At 51.1% G+C, this 16,618-nt stretch overlaps 1 protein-coding gene across 6 annotated transcripts in view; it reads left to right on the plus strand.

The window, feature by feature from the left end:
- LARGE1 (LARGE xylosyl- and glucuronyltransferase 1) overlaps positions 1-16,618 on the plus strand; it is a 455,596-nt gene that overhangs the window by 216,201 nt on the left and 222,777 nt on the right. For all 6 annotated transcript variants that reach the window (XM_045826472.1, XM_045826469.1, XM_045826471.1 and 3 more), the window contains exon 4: positions 13,423-13,505. In XM_045826472.1, the coding sequence (XP_045682428.1) occupies positions 13,423-13,505 (83 nt within the window). The remainder of the gene's footprint in view (positions 1-13,422; positions 13,506-16,618) is intronic.

The raw sequence follows: 16,618 nt of genomic DNA on the forward strand, positions 1-16,618 counted from the left end.
GAGGGGCACACGTTCTACGTTCAAAGGGGGCTTCTTCTCGGAGTGCTCCGCAGGCTAGTGTGGGCAAAAGACTGGTGGCCTTTGAAGTTGGGAGACGAGTCCAAATGCTGGCACATTCGTAGCCTGCACGTGTGGCATTGAGCAGGTTGTATCACTTTTCCGTACTCAGTTTCCTTGTTTGTCAATTACAGGTTAAAATCAAGTTCCTGCCTCATATCCTTTGGATGGTGACAGTGGATATTAGAGTTTAAGACAGACTCTAAGATAGTTAGGTGTATTAGTATTAGATTTCACTGTAATGTGTCAATCCCAAGGAACAGTGACTCTGCATCTTATTTCCTTTTATGGTCAAGAAGTCCGGAGGCTTTTAGTGTAGGGCTGTCAGTGTTAGAGAGGCAGGCTTCATCTTTCACTTACCTTGCTTGCCTACGTGCTCAAGGTCATCTTATGATTGGTAGTGACTGTCAGAGCTTCAGTCGTGTTGTCCACATTCCAGGTGGTAGGAAGGAAGTAGCATTCAAGTGGGGCATCTACCCTCCCTTTAAGAATGTGTCTTAGACATTTCACATTCAGTTCTTTTTAGGACCTACTGCCAGCACTTTGTTGCAGGGCTGCCTTAAGCTGCCATGTAGCTGCAAGGGAGCCTGGAAAAGATAGATTTCTTCCAAGGAAGCCATGTTTTCTGCTAACACGTTGGAGTTCTGCTTCTAGAGAAAACAGATAGTGTGGCTACAGTGGACATTCTTTGTCACCTAGTAGTCCCCAAACTTGGTTGTGCATTAGGATTACATATCAAAAATGTATATTCAGGGGACCCACTTAGACTTACTGAGAATCTCTAAGAGTATGTTGCAAGAACATGAGTATTAAAAAAATCTATTCAGGTGATTCTGAGATAGTGGAGACTGTTTAGAAACCACTGCTTGAAGGGACAACATAAACACGTGAGGAGATTCTCTTTATCCCTGCACTCTTTGAAAGATAATATGGGAGTGTAGGAATTTAGACCTTTAGATTGCTTCAGGTTTTTGTTTTTGTTATTTTTAGTCTTTTGACTTGTGTCTTTGAGAAGTCTTTTGACTTCTGAGAATTATATCTGTTTTTTTCTTTTTTTTTTTTGCATTAATTGAGAACATTATTTCTTAGACCCTTAAAAAGGGATTGTTGGTAAAATTTGTCTGTGATGAGCCCCTGGTCCTGTTCACGTCTTCCATGGATGAATTTGAAAGTCCCAACCTCCTGGTGTGTTACTCCAAAGTGATTTACCGTGGGTGCCCATTTACCTTGAGATGCTGGCTTCATACCCACTAGCGATATGCCTCCTCTGTCTCCGTGGCTTGGTTTTTATCAATCATCGTGAAAAAGCTGTAGAGGCAAACAAGAAATGTCATCCCGTGGAGTCACAATAGAAGCATGTCTTCATCCGATGCGTGGTGGTTACAGGTGCCGAAGCTCGTCCTGACGGGCTGTCAGGCGCAAGGCCCCGTAACGAAGGATGTCACCATGTTCATCTCTCGTTGCACCGAAACTTCTCTGGGGTCTGACAGGTGCTTCTGAACACTCTTCAGTGATGATGCCCAGGCTGTCCACTGAGACATGTGGTGTTAGGAACAAGGGGCCCTCGCCAGTCCTCATGTCCTCTGATCGTTTCCTCATTATGTCATTGTCGGCCAGCTGCCCACATTTCCCGTGCTTTGCTGTTGTCAGGGCAGGGCTGCTCCCACGAGGGGCTGGTGTCTGTGTGCCCTGAGACCTGGAGCAGAGTGGTTCTCCTCGATCTCCACTCGTGCCTGCGTGTGCACCAGTATGCATATATTTTTTCTTGCACTGTGGTCTAGTGTGGGGGTCAGCGATGGCACAGAGGAAAAATCACTGGACCTGGAGTGACCACTGGACCTGGAGTCAGAGTTCCTCACCAGGAATTTTTGCTTGGCCACACACTAGTCATGTGACCTTGGGCAATCCAGGTATTCCCGTGGAGTGTTGCTTTATCATTAGAAAATGAGACTGCGTTTGTCCCCAGTGCAATTGTGAGGACAAAATGAGATAGCACGTGGGAAAGCTAACTCTGTATGCTTGTCATGTATTCTTACGACAGATATTCCAGTTTCCTGTTGCTGTCTAACAAATCACTTAAAGCACAGTGGCTTCAAACACCCGTTGTTTTATTACCTCTCATAGTTTGTGTGTGAGCGGGCGGTGGGGAGAGGTCAGGGATTTGGGAAGTGCTTAGCTGAGTGGTTCTGGTTTAGGGGTCCTCATACCATTGTCCTTAGTTGGGGGCTGGAGCTGAAACAGTGCAGACCCGGGGCAGGGACGCTGGCCCGGCATCGCTCTGCTTCGACTTGGGGCCTCTCCATGTGGCCTCTCTGCGGGGCTCGTCTGGGCTTCCTCACAACCTGCCGGCTCCAGGGCAGTAGGCGGCCTAGCTGGCATCTGAAGGCTTTTAGTACAAGTACTCCAGTGAGCAAGGCAGACGGGAAGCTCTTTATGACCTGGCCTCAGAAGTCAGAGTGTCACCTCTGCTGGTAGTGTATCTTATCGGTTGAAACATTCACAAAGGCCCACCCGGTTTCAAGGCAGTGGCAACACACCCCATGTCTCAATGGGAGAACTGTCCAAGAATTTGTAGATATGCTTTAAAATTGCAACAATCGATACTGTTGTTACGGAAAGTCAGGTGAATTGTACTCTCTGATAGAAGACTGCCTTTAAGGAAGAATCTCTCTTTCCTTCTACTCTATGCTTTGAACTTTTATCCTTACTAGTGGTGTAATCATCATACAAGTTGCCATTTACACAGCATTTGAAGTGTACCAGATACTACGCTTACGTAAAGTAGCTCGTTTAGTCTACACCACATACTTTTTTCCTTTTGCAGGCAGGAAAACACCTAAAGGTGAAATAATTATTTCAGTGTCCCACTGCCAGGAAGAGGTGGGGCTCGCATTACATTGAAGCAGTTTACTTCCAGCACCCGTGCTTGGGACCGCTGTGTTAAACACACTGTGCATTGTTGCCGTTGGAACCCACACTTCATCAGCTTCAGCCCCCAGTTCTTCTTCTGGGCCTGGCAGGTGCCTCACTTCAGAAAGCTTCAGGTGACCAGTTAATGATGGGGGGGGTCATCTTTCACATCGGGGGCCATGGTAGCTCTGTAAGCACTCTCATTTCTCAGTAGGTCTAAGCAAGGAAGTGTCTGTTCCTTTTTAAGGAAGTTGGGTTGTTTTGAATTGCCTTCCAGATTGTGGCTGCATTTGTTAGCTCAGCAGGGATATACCATTTTGCTTTCGGCTTTATGTTTATGAAACTTGTCACCTCTCACCTGCGTTTCCCGGAGCCCCTAACTAACCCACGGTACTTTGAGCTGCTCGATCTCTTTCCTTGTTTGTACTTCATCTGCCAGGATTTTGCATAATGTCCCAGCAGTGGAGGGGTTGGCCTGCAATCTTGCCATATACCACATTTACTATTGGATGCGACTCTCATAGCATTTGAACTTGCACTTCGTTAGCTTCATTTGTCATGTTCGGGGCTCCTTCAAGGATGTAGGTCCACTAAGGTATCTTCCCTCAATGTCAGGCCCTGAACTTAGAGGATGTCGTAGATGGAGGGAGCCTAGTAAGTTTTCTTACACAGTAATTTCAGGGAGTCCTGGCTCACCCCCACCCCCACCCCCACCATTATCTTAGGTACCTTGTCTGGCTCTAACATTTATTGCCTCATTGAACGTCATCCCCCAAAGTTAACAGCTTCAAACAATACACATTTATTATCTCATACAGCTCCTGGACAAGATAAAGCCCAAAGGAATCTAGTCTAGTTAGGGTTGTGGGCCTAGATCTCCCATGAGGTCGTAGTGAAGGCGCCCACTGGGGCTACGGTTATCTGTAGGCTTGGCTGGGGCTGGAGGTTGTGTTTCTGAGTTTGCACACTGGCCTGGCTGGAGCCCCAGTTCCGTTGGGCTTCTTGATTGTTCTCCACCGGACCGCTGGAGCGTTCCCACGATGTGGCAGCTAGCTTTCCTGGAGGGAGTGATTCAGCAGAGCAAGGGAGAAACTGCAGTCTTTTTTATGACCCAGCCTGGGTCGTTAGGTCGTATACCATTGCTTCTGCCGAGTTCCATTGGCCATACACATCAGCCCTGAGAGTGTAGGCGAGTCTACACGAGGCCGTGAGTACCGGCTGGCAGGGACCTGCGAGGACACTCTTGGGGGCTGGCTGCCACCCACACTGTGGCCATTGCCAGGGGCCCCGTGTCTGGCAGCCTCCTGTCTGAGCCTCCTGAACGGGCCTGCCTTCACCTGCTTTCTATGTCGCTTTCTCCTATAAATTTAATTTTTGAAAATGGGCCTTTAGTGTATTTTTTAAATTCAATTAAATAAATGTTAGGGGGAAACATAGGGACACACAACACACATAAAGAAAGTGTACCAGTAACAAAAACAAGTAAAGATGCAGCCGGCTTATTTTACAGATGATGACACTAACGTGGGGGGAAACATTACACTTCCCTCCTCATTCTCCATAGCTGTGATCATGGCCCAGGTGGTGAATGATTCCCGTGTCTCTGCCCCCTTGTGTGTGGCGAGGATAAAGGCAGCGCCAGCATTCGACGGAGCCCGGGGACCTGGGCAGAGCAGAAGGCCCTGCTTCCCGCAGTGGGGCCGGGACTGCCCCAGTTCTTCCGTGAAGGCGCGTGGGAGTGAGGGCACAAGGAAGAACCTGAGCCCTGCCTTCTGAGAATATGTAACGCTCGAGTCCTTGAAAGTAGAGCCTTCTCATTCCATAAACTCCTTTATAATGATAATAATTAATAATAACAGCTGATGCATATATCTCCTACTGATAGGATGCCAGGCTGTAAGCCCTTGGCATGCATCATCTCAGTCTGTCCAGCAACCCTGGAAGTTGATATATTTATTACCCCCTTTTTCTGATAGATGAGGAAACTGAGGTTCCAGTAGGTGGTATTATATCTTCAGAGGCGGGGAGGAGTTTGATAGGTGAGGTGGTGCATCAGTGCATCCTAAACTGAGAAATAAGGAAGCTTAGCTAGTCACCCCGCTCGATGAGAGCAGGAGCCCCAGGAAAGGGGGGGGGGCGCGCAGGCTGTTGAGGGTAAGGATACTAATTATACTCACTTTCACTTATTGTGTAAATTTTAGGTGTTAGGCATTGCATTTTATGTATGTTAGCTCATGAGATCATTTTAATCGCCTTAATTTTATAAATGGAAAGGTTTAGGCTTATCGGGGCCATGTAGCTAAAAAACTCAGATTTACACTGTAAGTCTCTTTGGTTTTGAACTGTGGCCCAGGGAAAGTACATACATCAATGTGCAGCTGCTGAGGGCCGTGGCCTGCAACCCAGGCATGTGCCCTGGCTGGGAATCAAACCTGCTATGCTTTGGTTCGCGGCCCGCACATTCAATCCACTGAGCTACGCCAGCCAGGGCCCCTCATAATCATTTTTAAGTGCACAGTGTCAGTAGTGTTAAGTGTATTCACGTTGTGGTGCAATGGGATCTTCAGAACTTTTTCATCTTGCAAAACTGAAACTCTGTGAACATGAAACAACTCAACCTCTTCCATTTCCCTCTCCCCGCTTCCTGGCGGCCACCACTCTACTTTCTGTCTCTGAATGTGAGTGCTTTAGGTCGCTCCTAGAAGTGGGATGGACATTCCGTGTTTGTCCTTAAGTGACTGGCTTGTTTCACTTAGTGTAATGTCCTCCAAGTTCATACAAGCGGTAGCATGTGACAGGATTTCCTTCCTGTGTAAGGCTGAACAACGTTCATATACATTTATGCAATACGCAGATTCTGTCTGTCCGTGCCTCTGACAATGGGCACCTGGGGTGTTTCCACCTCTCCATGAATAGTGCTGCCATGAGCAGGGGTGTGCAAGCATCTCTTGGAGATCCTGCTTTCAGTTTCTTTGTGAGAAGATATAAAATCTGTCTCCAAGTGTGGGGTTGCTGGGTCATATGGAAATTCTACTTTAATTTTTCCAGGAACCATTATACCCTGTACCAGGGGTGTCAAACTCATTTTTTCACCGGGGGTCACATCAGCTTCATGGTTGCCTTCAAAGGGCTGAAATAATTTTAGGACTGTATAAGTGTAACTACTCCTTAACCATTAAGGAGTTGAAATTACATTCGGCCCTTTGAAGACAACCACGAGGCTGACACCCCTGCCCTATGCCATAGTGGCTGCACCGTTTTATACGCTCAGCTACAGTGCACAGCGGCTCCTCATCCTCGCCACAGGCTGTAAATCTTAACACCTGTGATATTCTGCTTCCTCCACTGGAGAAGCCGACTGCAAAGCAGTCATGAGGGATTTTGAAAGATACATCACCTGGTCTTTTTCCACCTCCTCCACTAACGCCCGGTCTTACCTCACCTCTTGCTTATGGTGCCATGAAGCACACCCTGAGGTGGCGTTTCTTGTGTGGACTGCCTATGAAGGCGTGTCTGTAGGGCTGGCACCCGAGGATGCTGTGGGTTTTATTGGATGTGGTCACCCCAGAAAGGGGCTGACCTTGGAAAGGTGGTCCGCTGCCTCCTATAGTTGTGACAGCTCATGGCCACCTGCCCACTGCACACCAAGCAACAAGGACCCCATCAAAGGGGCGTTGGGCAGCATCCATCACACTTGGCTTATTGCAGTAACTTCTGGACTGTTCTCTCTGCTTCCTTGCTTGCTCCCCTGCCCCTCCCCCTGCCCCTGCCATGTATGCACACGTACAGACAATCTGTTCTCAACTGGCATCTTGAGTGAGCCTTTTAAAATAAAAGTCAGATCGTGCCATTTCCAGCTCTGAGCTCTCCAGTGGCTTCTCTGCTCACACAGCAGAAAAGGCAGGTTCTTCCAAATGCCTGTGAGGACTCAGGGTCAGCCTCACTGGCCCCTCTGGTCTTCCCTCACCTCCTGCTCACTGCCTCTGTCTAGGCAGCCCAGGCTCCTCCGTGGTCCTAAAGCCCACTGGCTACCCTGTACTGTCCCCGGCCTGGTGCACTCCGCCTGGATACCTGAAAGGCTCATTTCCTCGTTTACTTCAGATTTGCGTTCCCAGGTCACCTCTCCAGGATAGCTGCCCAGACAAGCCCACTTTAAAATCTTAGCCCTCCTCACCACCCACACACACATATCCCCCAAGTAGCCTGTCTATTCCCATGGCGGGAGCAAGGGTTTGGTCTCTCTTGCTCACTGTTATGTGACCAGCACCCACAGTTGAGCATGGCGGGCAGTAGGTGCTCAGTCCTCTTTTGTAGAGTGACTGAATGTTTGATGAATGTGTGTCAACTGTTGGGTCAGGCCAGCCAGCCAGAGGCCCCGTAGGGAGGAGTGTAACATGTGGCAGCCATGGTGGATCCGTATCAGGCAGCATTTGGACAACCCACCTGCCCCAAACGTGGGTCCACTCTACCCATGAAACTGCTGTTGACCCCCAGTCAGTCTCACCTGTTCGTGTGCTTTCCATGAAACACTTGTTTTCCTGATTCCTCGGACTGTGATATTCTTCATAACACAAGCAAATCAGTCCTGTAGCAGGCCAGGAACGTGCAGGATGGAGAAGGCTGGATGGGTCTTCTCCTCTTGCTCATTTATGATTGGGCCTTGCCTTGGGGTCACACCTGGAAGTTCAGCCCATCCTCTCCTCACCCTGGGCCCTGGAGCCCCTGCCGCTCACCCGCCCCTGGCTGAGCCCCTGATGCTTTGGCTTCCACTGCATTTGGGAGGTGTCTCTTGGTTTCTATGAGGCTGAGTTAATTCTGTGTTTTGGGTCCATGATTCAATATCTAGAGTAAATAGAATTCTGTTGGTAGTTTCCCAAGAGAGTAGAGGTGCCTAAGATTTGTAGACACCTCTAATAAAGGTTTGTAAGATGATTTTAAATGACACATTAGCGATCCTTTTTAAAAATTTTAATAGTTGCATATATGCTTTATTGAGCCAGGGTGTGTCGGTTTACAGGCAGGACTCTGAATTCAACCCATTTGCCACCAGTTGGCTGAGGCATGGACCTTGGACAAGGTACTTAACTGTTCTGTGTCTCTCCTCCTTCATTGTGAATTTTGGAAAACCTTGAATGTTAGGAGAAAGCTCTGTACAGAAATAATAAATTCCTCCTTTTACAAAGGACTCACTAAGGATCAGAGAGGTTGGGTAACTCGCCCCAGCTCACCCAGCTGGGCCAGAGGCAGGGCTGGGGTGGCCCTCGGCTCTCCTGGTTTCCCGGGCTTCGTCCTTGGCACAGTGGAAGCCTCCCTCCCTTTGCCTCCCCGCCCCCTCCCCCACCGCCCCCCTGAAGAGCCAGAAACTCCCTGACCTGGGAGAGAGTGCGGATGGGCGCTACCATCGCTTGCTTTATGCAAGTGAAGGGGAAGTGGTGCCGTCTGTAGAAAAGGCACTGGAAATAGGCTCTGCGAACACCCTTCATACCCTCTCAACCTAATCCCAGCCAACAGCTCTTGAGTTGTTACCAGAGACCCTCCTCAGAGCGCTTCAGGCAGAGCAGTGGTTCTCCAAGTGTGGTCCCCGGACACGCAGCGTCAGCATCACCCGGATGCAGGTCATCCTCGGGCCTCTCACCCAACCTCCTGCCTCAGGCTCTGGGGAGGGGCCCGGCACTCCGTTGTAATAAGCTTCTCGGGGACTTAGATGCATGTTCGAGTGGGAGAACCACACACTTTGGTTCCTCAACAGCCCCTTGAGGGCGGGCAGTAAGTAGTGTGTCCTGTAATACCGAGGAGGAGGTCACAGCCGGGAGGTGGTGCCACTGTCTCCTCGTGCTGTGTGTGCACCCAGCAAACACGGACAGGCAGCGGTTCACCGGGTGCACCCTCTGGCACTCGACCGTCCGCTCCTCACGGCAACCAATGGGGTGCCCGTTCTTACCTCCGTTTCACAGATGCGCCCGTGCGGCTACTCCAAGGTCATATGGCAACTCCGCTTTGAAGTTGCAGCTCAAACCCAGGTCTCTTGACTCTGGCTGGTTTTCTTCACTGACTCGTTCCTGCTTCTGTCCCCAGCTCTGTGCCGCTCCCAGCTGCCACCTGGCCGTGGCCGTGGCTCTCCTCTGGGAGGCCCTGCCTCCAGCACCAGAATCTGGACCGAGCCTCACTGTCTGCAGCTTTTAAATGGGTTTCCCCTCGCTCTCCCGCACCTGCAGTCCCCTGATAGGCGATGCTTTCCCTACATCGTGCCCCCAGGCAGACTGCCCAGAGGGTATATACCGGGCCTTTTGGGTCGCTGCTGACAGTGGGGCTAAGGCAGCTGGGCTGGGCTGCCACTTGCCCGCCACCTCTTAGTTTGGTCTGAATTTCTTCCGGGACAATGATTGTATGCATATATGAGAAAACAACGCCAGGGGATATTTTTCTGTCATGTTGGAAACTCCAAAAAAATGCTCATCACGCCTGAATTCCTCCTGCAGGTCCTAAAAGCAGAAGTTGCCCCCTGACCCCAGTGGCACCGGGAATGTCCCTGGTTCACAGCTGTGGTGCTCTCCGACCTACGTGTTCGGGGGCAGCTTCCAGGTGTGCCAGGTGTGCAGAGCACCCGACTCAGGACTCGGGGGAGGGACCAGGAGTCTTTGTGGGCCTCCTTAGAAAGAGCCTTGTAGTCCATGTGTCTGAGATCTTTGCTGATCTCCTTAAAATGTGCAACTCCAATGATACAGTTTTAAGTCGGGCACACTGGTGCCCTCCTGCTTTGTTTCTCTTTAGGGATAAGCACTAGATCTGGGCAGGCTTCCAAGTCTTCTGGGCTTCCCTCCCAGCCACCAGGACAAATGGGGTGCTGAGGAAGGGTCACCAGAGCTGGCCAGGAAGCATGGCACGCTTGGAGGGTGGAGGGGCCGGGTAATGCAGGGCCGGAGGTGTGGGCGGTGTGGAGGGAAACTGACGAGGGTTGCCGAGCTCCCTGAGGAGTCACTGCAAACCCCGGGGCGGGCGAGGGGTGGGAGGCGGGGGCCTGTGAACCCAGCAAGAACTGGAAGTGTAGGAGGGGAGGGCCCCTGACCGGAGCAGGGCAGCCTGGCCTGGCCTGGCCTTCCTCCTGCCCTCCTTTGACCAGAGTTAGCCAGAATCCAGAAGTTGTAGGAACCCCAGCATTTCAGTCTGTAAAGGCCAGGCTCTTGGGCGCACGGCGAGCTGGGGAAGGTGCAGGGAGGGAGTGTGGAGGGGCAGATAAGAACGTCATCCCCCTGCCTGCCCGGCCTTTATCGCCAATAAAGGCAAGTGTGACATCTACAAATACGGGGGAAAGGCTAATATGATAAGCGGGCCAGTGGTCTCAGAATCCGATATTTAGACACTTCCCTCTGATGGGAGGAACGTCCAAGTGCCTGGGGCCACCTTTAAGCCCCCACATTGAGGAAGGAAAGCCTGCACTTCGTAGCTTCAAGATCAGAAGTTGTCATGGTGAGACCGTGTTTGTGACCCTGTTCTTCAGGGGCCGTTCCTCCCCTTCCCCTGCTCTCCCCACCCCTCCCCCCCCCCCCCCCTGTCCACTCCTGTCATTCATTTCTGCACCTACGAGGTCTGGGACCACCCAGACTCTTCCAAAAGCACGTTCACGGCACTTGGACTCCTGCTGTCCCGGGGAGCAGGGAGCAGCTGCTAGGCCTTCGGGTGACGAATTTATCCGGGACGGTGGGTGTAGCGGATGAAAAGAAAGAGATTGGAAAATTACGTAAAATATTTGAGGATACGTGGCTATAATTACATTGAATGGGCCTATTTTTTAAAAAATCCCTGAACCCTGAAACCAAAGTGAAGTTTGATGTCTCGGAGGCCTCCTGTTTAAATATTTCTAATTCCACAGAGCCCGATTCTGCGTGCTCTTACCCATTCTTGCCCCCTCCCTGGGTGTGTCCCCCACGTGCAAGCGTTTTTTCCAACCGTTTTCTTTGTGATTTAAGTGGTGACAGTTGCATCTGCATTTCAGTCTTTCAGAGCCATTTTGCAGAGATGGGGGTTGGCGTCTTCATTTCACAGGCCGAGAAGTGAAGGCATAGATTAGACTGGGAAGAGGCAGCGCCGGTTCCCTGTGCGAGGCGAGGTTCTCCTGACCCCCTTCCTTCTTCCTAAGAAGAAGGCTTCCAACAGCAGCACGGCTGACTTTCCGGGGGGGGGGGGGGGTCATTCTTTGCTGTGAGGGCTGCCCTGTGCGTGGTAAAATGTGGAGCCTTGTCCCTGGCCTCTCCCTGGGGTTGTCACACCCCCAAAAGACAACTAACAATGTCTCCAGACATTGTCAACATGTTCCAGGGGGACAGGGGGACTCCATTAACCTCTCTTGAGAGCCAGCACCTTCAGCAGAGCCACTTAGGGTCCTGGACGTCAGAGATGGTGAGTTAATAGGTCTCAGGTCAGGCTGGGCCACAGGGGATGTTTCAACAGTCTTTTGGGTATTTCCGATGTGCCATTGGGGTTCAGAACCTCCATTCCCAAACCCGAGTCTCGCCTCGCTAAGCCTGCGTTTGCTGATCTGTAATACTGAAATGATAACACTGTACCTGTCCCATCCAGCCGTGAGACTTAAATCTGTTAATCTGTCTGAAGAATTAAGCACAGGACTTAGAACATGGTGATTTATTTGCTCAGTACATGTGAGTGCTCATCAGTCTTACTGTTCTTCTCTCCCCTCCCTCAGCTTCCTTCTGGATTCCCCGGTAGAAGAGTGGAGGGGGGACACCACAGCCCGGATTCAGGGGTGGGGGGTTGCATATTGAGTGTGGGGGTGATGACGTAAGGGAGCCGAGAGTACAGTGAGATGATTTTCACTCAGGTAAGCGGTGATGGCACGGAAAGGGACTCTGTGAGCGCAAGGAGCAGGTGTCGTGGGCGCGAGACTCAGAGAATCCCACGGGAGTGGGGAGCTCATGATCTCAGGGTGTCTGAGGCAGCGAGGGTCTGGACATAGCTAAGGGCCCGCTTCTGGCACTGAGAGTTTGTGGCCCAGGAGGTGGGAAGGCCGTTGGAATGGAAGAGGTCGTGGAAGTGCGTTCAGAACTGTTGGATGGCTTGTCCCCGGAGTGGTTAGACTTCCCTTGGTGGTGAGGGGTGTCCTTGTCCGCAAAGCCTGTGTGGGGGGCGACCAGGGTATCAGAACTGCATTCTGAAGGGGTCCATTAGGGGAACAGGGGGTCTGGAAGCCACGCCACGGGAGGAAGGGCTGTGGGCGGTTGTGAAAATGAAGAGGCGCCCGTCAAGAACCCCCCTTTAATTGAAGTATTGGGTGCCAGAGGGGGCATACTCGTTCTGGGGGGTATGCCCCCTCACGGCCAGGACTGAACAAGGCCGTAGTGGGGTCAGGAGACAGGTGTCGATGCTAGGAAGGCTGTGCTTTGTAAAGGAGACGGCATGACAGGCTCGGCCCCTCCCTCCCTGGAGCTGTTTTGAGAGAGGCTAGATGGTTCCTGTAGGGGGTGCCCTAGAGCAGCACTTTCCAATGTTCGTCAAGTTGCGGCCCATTCATTCTGTTATAGAAACTAATACCAGTATGGTGCCAGGAGGGACAATAAATAGGAAAAGGTGCTGGCAGCAGAGGGCGGCCAAGCCTGAGGTCGCCTGGAGGGCTTGGAGAGTGTCTTTGTTGCCTGGAGTCCATGCCAGCACACCGAGGCGCCATGGCACCCCGTTTGGGAAGGTCAGGTCTCCAGGACGTCGGTGCTGTGATTGGAGTGCAGTGCGCCAAGCACCGCATCCTGTCCTCGGCGGCGTCCCCTCACACACTCCATGGTATCTGCAGATGTGTGCCGTGCCCCTCCTGTGACGGGGAGTCCGCGGACACTGCCACCTTCGCAGGGTCGCCTTGGGTTAAAGAACAGAGCTAGGACTCATCCGTTCGTGTCTGGAGCCCATGCTCTTAACTGCTTGGATGGGATGGCCCACCCGCCTCCCTTCAGTTCTGCCTGCCTCCAGTCCTTCGAATGATCTCCCGGCTGCGAGCCAGACGCCTTACCAAGCTGACCTTCACCTGAGATGTCTCGTGAGAACACTTCACAGCCTCTCGGAGCCCTCCCTCCTCCGTCCGAGATCCCTGGTGGCCACTTCGTCCTTCCAGGGCGCATTTCTTTCTTCTCTCTCGTTCCCAGCTGTCATTGTGTCCCGGCGTGGGGGCAGGGAACTCACTGTTCATTTGAGCCAATCGCCATTTCTCTCGTCCCCAAAATGTAATTGAAAAGAGCCTTAATGGCTTCCAAATGATGATAGCTCCATAAACCGATTAAAAAGGCCTTAATAAAACTGTCTCGAGTTATTTTCCAGGATGCAGCCTCTGTTCTCTGTTTTGTAATGATCCCGATGAGAACTAAGGGCGGTTTTTCTCCGTCGTGCGGTTGGAAGTTCTGAGAAGGCCCTCTTCTACTAGTCTAACTGCTCTCCTTGTCCTTGTTTGCTTTTCAGACAATCCACGTCGCGATCGTCTGCGCTGGATATAACGCCAGCCGGGACGTCGTCACCTTGGTCAAGTCCGTCCTGTTCCACAGGTGAGCGCGATGGTTGCATTCTGCCGGAGCGTGTCTGCTGGCGTGTGTGTGTGTATGTGTGTGTGTGTTTCCGTGGGGAAAATCAGAGCACCACTCAACTGTCAGTTAAGCTGCCGTGAAGATGTAATTTTTGCCTGAGACCTTGGGGAGGTGGTTGTGCTCCTTAATGTTTAATAGCAGCAGTTAGGTGCCGTCTCACAACATTTAGAAGTGCAGCTCTGAGACCTGAAGGGACCTGAAGGGACACCCCAAATTGGATGTTTCCATTTCTTCATCAACGTCCCTTGCCTGACAGTCACCAGACCTCTGCTTACACGTCCCTGTGGACAGGTGGTGGCTGAGTTGTATGTGTTCCCCCCCCCACCCAGACTTTATTTGTTGGAGTTTTATCCCCCAGTACAGCAGAATGTGACTGAATTTGGAGATAGGATCTTGAACGAGGGAATTCAATGAAAAGGAAGTCCAACAGAGTGGGTCCTCATCTAGTGTGACTGGTGTCCTGATCGGAGGAGATTAGGACACAGGCGCTCACGGTGTGAAGACCACGTGAGAACACGTGGAGAAGGTGGCATCTACAAACTAAGAAAAGAGGCCTCAGAAGAAACCGGCCCTGCCGACACCTTGATCTTGGACTTCAGCCTCTGGAAGTGTGAGAAATAAATTTAGATTATTTAAGCTACTCCGTCTATGGTGTTTTGTGTCCATTCTGTGGTATTTGGCTAGGGCAGCCCTAGCAAACTAAAATAAGTTGTGTATTCTTTTCCAGTAAACACTTAAAATAAGTTGTTTACTCTTTCCCCCACCTCTGGGCATTTCTGACCTTAAGGAAGGTCCTGCCTTTTATTAAAGTGAAAATTACCCACCTGCAGATGATAGCCATGGCCCTCGTGGGTCCCCCTGGAACCAGGCGCACAAAGGGTAGGTTTTTCTTCCTCCAGGGAATGACACTGCCTTTCCGAGTCATCGCTTGTCCCCGTGAAATTCCTGGTGTTTGCCTCTACTTATTCACATGGCGTTTCTCCCGTGCCCTCACTGTGTCGGTTGATAGCTCAGCCTACTTAGGGTATGTCCAGGGTGGAATCGCCAGCTCCAGCCAGCGTCCTTGGCCCTCTTCAAAATATCTTACCAAGAGTTTGGATGAAGCTTACCCAGAGCGGTAGCCAACAGTCCGGGGATGGATCACATGACCGAGTCAGGTTCCAGAAGGGTCTCCGCAGCAGGAATAGTCACGGAAAGCTCCGATTTCGACCGAACAGAGCAATGGAAAGTTTTACACTCGAATCCAACTGTCAGCAGTGGTAGGGGGAATGGTGGACACCCCAAGACCTGCCAATCCTGCAGGAAATGGGGTTCGTCTTTGGTTCAGTCCCCCGACCAGCCCATCCGCTATCAGTGCCTCCAGGATCTTTCTGGAACACATTTCTCCATCCCACTGTCTCCTCCATCCCCACGGTGCCCGGCCAAGTTCAGGTACACAGAGTCCCTCATGGCCACCCGTCCTTCCCGTCTCCCCAGATCCATTCCCTCTAATGCCTGAGTGGTGTTTCAGACAGGCCGACCTGATTTCTGAAAAGCTTTCATTGACTTCTCCTTGCCAAGGGGTGAGAACTGCATCTCTTTGCCTGGTCACACAGACCAGGCGGGATGGGTGAGGTCACTATAAACCGGGGCCTCCGTATGTGCCTGCGGTCAGCTGGCAGGTCAGCAAAACACCAGACTCACTGCCCTCCTGCCCTGTGGAAGGGGGTTGGGAGAGGCAGGCCACCAGTAAACAGAACACACTCAGGGGTGGGGCTCTCTCCTCCTTCTCCTCCTCCTCCTCCTCGCTCAGTGAGGAGGAAGTGGGATTGGCGAGTGGGGTTCCAGCCTGTGTCTCCCGACAGGAGGGGTGGCGCCCTTTCCACACAGCCATCGCTCCTAGCGCCTTCGAGACTCCCCGAGGTTCTGCAGCCTTCATCTGTCACTTGAAACCAGGCATTTGGGAGGCTGAACACTGAATTAGATGAGTGGTTTTCAGCCTCTTGTGCATTCAGTCCTTGTCTCCACTAGAGAACTTGGGTCCCTCCCCAACCGAAGACAAAGCCCACTGTTCAGAGAGAAGTGTGTTTGCGTGATTACAGGTCGTCAATTATGTATTCCTCAATTACGGCCAATTATCAGCTCACAGAAGCTTCTGCTGGTGTGTCGGTTGTCAGTATTGTTGCTGTTGCTTTAGCTGCAAGTCAAATAATGCCAACGGTTGTCGAAATGGTAGGAATTCCATTGAAGACAAACCTCACTCCGACACGGACAGCGCAGCACAAGGGTGTTAAATTTAAAGAGAGTTAGTAGTTTCATCGTCCACGGCTGATGGCCACGCAGTTTCACGGTGGCGTGGGGATCGGAGAAGAAAGCAAATTCTTGTCACGTGTTACGAAAGCTCCGCACCCTATGCCTGTGATGCCTGGATCTTTTTGAACCAAATAACCTCTTCCTTCCCTCCCATCCATGAAATTCTACAATCGAGAGAATCATTCTATACATTGATCTGCTGGTGCCAATGAGCTTAGCTATCAAGACAATAGGACTTTGGAAAGATTTTCAGCCCAGAAAGTCCAGCTATAAATAGCCTCATCGCTTCCAGCGCTCACGATGGGGATTAACAAACACATGATGATAAAATACTTTGACAAACGTGGTACCTTTCTAATGTTAAAAATAATAGAATAATAGTGGGCCAGGCTGCCTCTTTGGGCTTTCACTATGAATTACAGTAATTAGATTTAGTTTCCAGACAAGATTTTCAGCGGCTTCTTTATTGAAGGCTTGCTTTGTTAGGTGGAATCAATTTTACTTCTGCAGTTCGCCTAGCGACAGCAGGCACGCTGTGTTTTGAAAGACAGTAAAAGAGTGATGTGAGCACTCGTGTACACTGGTGCCCACCCCGAAAACTCTGGCAATTTTGGGGGGAAAGAAATGTCATAGTATTATGTCCAAGACCGTGACCCTATACAAGTACATTAGAGGCTCTCTCTTAAAAGGATAATCCTGCCCTGGCTGGCGTAGCTCAGTGGATTGAGCGCGGACTGTGAACCAAAGCATCGCAGGTTCAATTCCCAGTCAGGGTACATGCC

Source organism: Phyllostomus hastatus, unplaced genomic scaffold, assembly GCF_019186645.2.
Source record: "Phyllostomus hastatus isolate PE091 unplaced genomic scaffold, TTU_PhHast_1.1 phas_scaffold_755, whole genome shotgun sequence".
NCBI lineage: Eukaryota > Metazoa > Chordata > Mammalia > Chiroptera > Phyllostomidae > Phyllostomus > Phyllostomus hastatus.